General features: G+C 43.9%; 1 protein-coding gene across 1 annotated transcript in view; it reads right to left on the reverse strand.

Moving 5' to 3' along the window:
• Nucleotides 1-4,731, reverse strand: part of adam15 (ADAM metallopeptidase domain 15) — a 35,144-nt gene that overhangs the window by 20,650 nt on the left and 9,763 nt on the right. Inside the window, exons 3-5 of the mRNA XM_037676506.1 lie at nucleotides 4,430-4,506; nucleotides 4,252-4,330; nucleotides 4,086-4,162 (exon numbers count right to left, since the gene is read on the reverse strand). Coding sequence (XP_037532434.1) covers nucleotides 4,086-4,162; nucleotides 4,252-4,330; nucleotides 4,430-4,506 — 233 coding nt within the window. The remainder of the gene's footprint in view (nucleotides 1-4,085; nucleotides 4,163-4,251; nucleotides 4,331-4,429; nucleotides 4,507-4,731) is intronic.

Genomic DNA, 4,731 nt, shown 5'->3' on the forward strand with positions numbered 1-4,731 from the left:
CATTTAGCATGTGTTTTGCTGCTTTTAGCTAGCCTTTTGCTACATTTAGCGTGCGTTTTGCTGCTTTAAGCTAGCATTTCACTTCATTTAGCTTGTGTTTAGTCGTTTTAAGATAGCCTTTAAAGTTTTATGATGTCCTTGAAGGAATAGGAGCCATTAAATCCTAAACTCAGGTTCTATTTTTATTGGACCCGTGAGGGTTTTGTTTGTGTTTAAACGTTTATTGTAGATTAGAAAAATCCAGATTATCTGTGAGAAGCTTTAAATGAGATCTGTAACAATGTTTTGTGTGTGCAGAGGTTCAGAAAGCTGCTGGTTGCTCCTCTAACCCTGAGAACCTCAGAATCCTGATAAACCCACAGATCCTGCTGCGGGTCAGAGGCGTCCCTCGTTAATCGGATCAGAGCAAGGCTGACGGCGCCGCTCACATTTCACCGCAAACGCTCAGAAACACAAAGACATGAACGTTCCTCTGCACTGCTCCTGCTTCGGTGAACTGAGACTGGTGTTGTGGGTCCTGATTCTGTCCTCTCCCCTGGACTGAAGCGAGGACAGAACATCCTCCGGTGAGCAGCTCTCTGATTTCTGCTCCGTCAGCAGAAAGCTGAAGCAGAACAGAGCCCACAACCACTTCCTGTTTGTTCCCACCTTCATTTGAGCCGAGCTCAGATTATCATTTAAAACATGAAAAGCTGTTTGGGCTTCATCTGAGAGCGTGGGGAGAAGTTTAATTTCTGTTTGTTGATAATGTCTGAATCCAACAATTTTCAGTCAGGTCATCTGGATGGTTTCCTTTTTTTGTGCTGAAACGTTTCACCTTCCATCCAGAGGAGGGGGCGTGCCAAAGAGACCATCTTAGCACCAACATAACTGGTTTGTTCCACATTGGAGTAAGCTGTTTGGGAGAAGAATCAGTTTTGTGTTGCGTTTCCTTGACTGATGAAGCCTTCTGGATGGAAGGTGAAACGTTTCAGCACAAAAAAAGAAACTGTCCAGATGACCTGACTGAAAATTGTTGGATTGTATACCTGGATTACTGAGCATGGACTTTGATAATGTCTGAATGAGCACCTTAGGAATGAATGTTTCAGTCTTTCTCCCTCCTTAGATGCATTAATCTGTCCTCCAGCTCTAATGTTAAAAATCTTGGTGTTATTTTTGATAAGGACATGTCTTTTATCCCCCACATTAAAAACGTTACTAGAACCTCCTTCTTCCACCTGCGTAATATCACTAACATTAGAAACATCTGATCTAAAGATGATGCAGAAAAACTGGTCCATGCATTTGTCACGTCTAGACTGGACTATTGCAATGGTTTATTATCTGGGTGTCCAAATACTTCTTTAAAACATCTTCAGTTGATCCAAAATGCTGCTGCCAGAGTCTTAACTGGAGTTACTGGGAGAGATCATATCTCTCCAGTTTTAGCTTCTCTCCATTGGCTCCCTGTCAAATCCAGAATAGAATTCAAAATCTTACTTCTAACCTACAAAGCTCTCAACAACCTAGCTCCATCTTAAATTACAGATCTTATTGTTTCATATTTTACTAACAGAGCACTTCACTCTCAGACTGCAGGTTTACTTGTGGTTCCTAGAGTTTCCAGCAGCAGAATGGGAGGAAGATCTTTCAGTTCTCAGGCTCCTCTCTTGTGGAACCAACTTCCAGTTTCTGTCCATGAGGCTGACACATTGTCCAGTTTAAGACTTTCCTTTTTGATAAATCCTATAGTTAGGGTCGGCTTGTTATGCTGCTATAGACTTAAACTACTAGAGGACAAACTGACCTCATTTCCTTAAATGAATTGTTAAAATTGAATATCTACAAGTTAAGTCAGGTTCTCTGGACGTTCAAAAAACAAAAATTGCAGAAACCTTTTGTCTTTTATCCAAAAGACTTCCTCAGTCTGAGGAGCTGTATTCAGCTCAGTCTCTTAAATAGCACCTTCTCAGAGTGGATCAACCAGTTTGCTGCTGACAACCAAAACCAGCTGATCACATGCTCAAGAAGGACCATCAGCCTAACAATGGATCATTAGCACCTGATGGCTGTTTACTGTTCACAGAGGGCTGAGTGATACTAGCAATCACAGCATTGTAAGAGGGGGACAGTTGAACCCGGAGGCTCCACCCCTGTTTAATGATGGACGGTTTCTTTTCACAAAGATGGCCTCCTTTACTCCTCTCTCAAACCATCGTTCCTCTCTGTCCAGGATGTGAACATCTTCATCCCTGAAAGAGTGACCTCTGGCCTGGAGATGAGTGTAGACCTCAGAGTCCTGGCCTGATGATGTTGATCTTCTGTGCTGGTCCATCCTTTTGGCCAGTGGCTGTTTTGTTTCCCCGATGTAGGACTGATCACCCTCCTGACACTGAACAACATACACAATATTACTCTGTTTGTGCCGGGGGACTGGATCTTTGGGATGAACCAGTCTTTAATGTATTTTGGGGTTTAAAAGCCACTGGGACGTTATGTTTAGAAAATAAACGTCTCAGTTTCTCTGATACTCCCTCAACATCTGGAATGACCACTGGTCTGGGTCTGGGTTCCTCCTTTTCACCTGATGGCTGACTGGAGTCCTGTTTGGGTTTCTTCTTTCAGGAAGGCCCAGTTAGGATATCCACATTGCTCTAGAGCCTGTCTTGTGTAGGATTTCTCCTTCTGCCTGGCTCCTGAGCTAGTGGGGATGCTGTCTGCTCTGTGGTACAGAGTCCTGATGACTCCTAACTTGTGCTCCAAAGGGTGATGGGAGTCAAACTGCAAATACTGGTCTGTGTGGGTGGGTTTGCGGTACACCTCGGTTTGCAAATGTCCTCTATCAGAGACTGAGACCTCACAGTCCAAGAAAGCCAACTTGCCATTTTTTACATCTTCTCGTGTGAACTTGATGTATTTATCCACAGAGTTGATGTGGTCAGTAAAATGTTGGACTTCCTGAGATTTAATTTTAACCCAGGTGTCGTCAACATACCTGAACCAATGACTTGGTGGTGTCCCTGAAAAGGACGTCAAGGCTCTCTTTTCTACCTCCTCCATGTACAGGTTGGCAACAATAGGAGAAACTGGAGACCCCATAGCACACCCATGTTTCTGCCTATAATATTGCTCCCCATATGTGAAGTAGGTTGACTGCAGGCACAGTTTCAAGAGTTGACACAGTTGTTCTGTGGAAAGCGTCGTCCTGCTGCTCAGAGTGGTGTCTGATTTTAATCTTAAACTGACCACCTCTACTGCATCATCAACAGGAATGCAAAAATAAAAAAAAAGTTTTAAAAAATTTAATTAAAATTTTTTTTGTTTGTTTTTTTGAACCCATCCAGAGGACTAGACTTAACTTTTTTAGATTTTTCTACCTGGATTATTGAGCAGCATCAAGATATGTTAAAACTGAATAGTTTTCATTTGATACTATTTCTATCTTAACATGTGATTCTTGACCTGCCATTGTGTATCTGTTCCTACCAAACCCAGCCGGTCGAAGCAGACGGCCGCTTGTCCTGCGCCTGGTTCTGCTAAAGGTTCCTTCTAGGGGTTGAACGACTACATAATTTTTAAAGTCGACTTCAACATGATAAACATTTAGAGATGCTACATTCTTCACTTTCCTCTTCTCCTCTGTCCCCCGACATGTTTCCCTCCTCGTGGTCTTCCACCAACAGTAGAACAATTTCCTCTGGCACCGTTTGTCAACAGCACCGGTGGTGGTCGTTAACCCGGGCCTCCACCAGTCTGGTATGGTTTTGCTTTTATGAACTCAAATTATAGTTTGGACAAAAGTGTTGGATGTCCTTCCTGACACAACCCTCACCATTTACCCGGGCTTGGGACCAGAACCAGAGATCCACTGATTTGTGCTCCCTAGTGGCTGCAGGATAATCTGAATAAACATGAATAATTTCTATGAACTATAACCTCATTTTAATCCATGTTTTCTGTAATTCCACAGGTCTTTGTGTGAATATATTTAAATATTAACAGATTTTTTTATTTAAATTTGAGGTCAGAAACGCTACATATAGACATGGATCATTTGAGGGCTTTGTGTAACAATAATTAAATAAATAAATCCGGTTACTCACCGTAGTCCGGAGCAGGTGCTCAGAGCCACTCTGGACCTGGGGAATCCTCGGACGCTGCCGTGATAATAACAGTGGGTCTGTCGGCAACACAAACACAAACATCTGCTCACAGCTGAAAAACCCAGCAGAGACGGTTCAGCAGGTCGCGGTGCGTTCACTGACTCACCACAGGGTCGGCCGTCACAGACACTCCGGTTCCGTTGGGGAGGTAGAAGAAGATGTTGGGAGGTTTGGGCATGAGGTGGCTGCAGGCAAAACAGAGTTATACCGAGTTACTGGATCATGAATCTCCTGGTTCTGGTGGGTTTGTGATGCCAACATGTCGGATGGTGAATCGGACTCACTGGTTCTTCTCCAGGTCCAGCAGGAGGACTTGTCCTCCCAGCTCCAGCCCACACTGCAGCCGGTCAGGGTGATCCTCCTGACAACACAGAACACAACATCAAAGGATCAGAGTGTTGGGATGACTCTCAGCTACTACCACTCACAATCTGAGCGTCACGTTGTTCCTTTGTTCAATGAGGCTGATGAGCCGTGGCTGCCAGATGTTAATGGCAGGGTTAGACTGGAGAAGCTGTGAACGTCTGGATACAGGTGCTTCTCTCACAGCTGCAAACATCTGGATAACTGTGCATCTATCACAGCC

The sequence above is a fragment of the Nematolebias whitei genome, chromosome 5 (genome assembly GCF_014905685.2).
Source record: "Nematolebias whitei isolate Nwh7 chromosome 5, NemWhi1, whole genome shotgun sequence".
Lineage (NCBI taxonomy): Eukaryota > Metazoa > Chordata > Actinopteri > Cyprinodontiformes > Rivulidae > Nematolebias > Nematolebias whitei.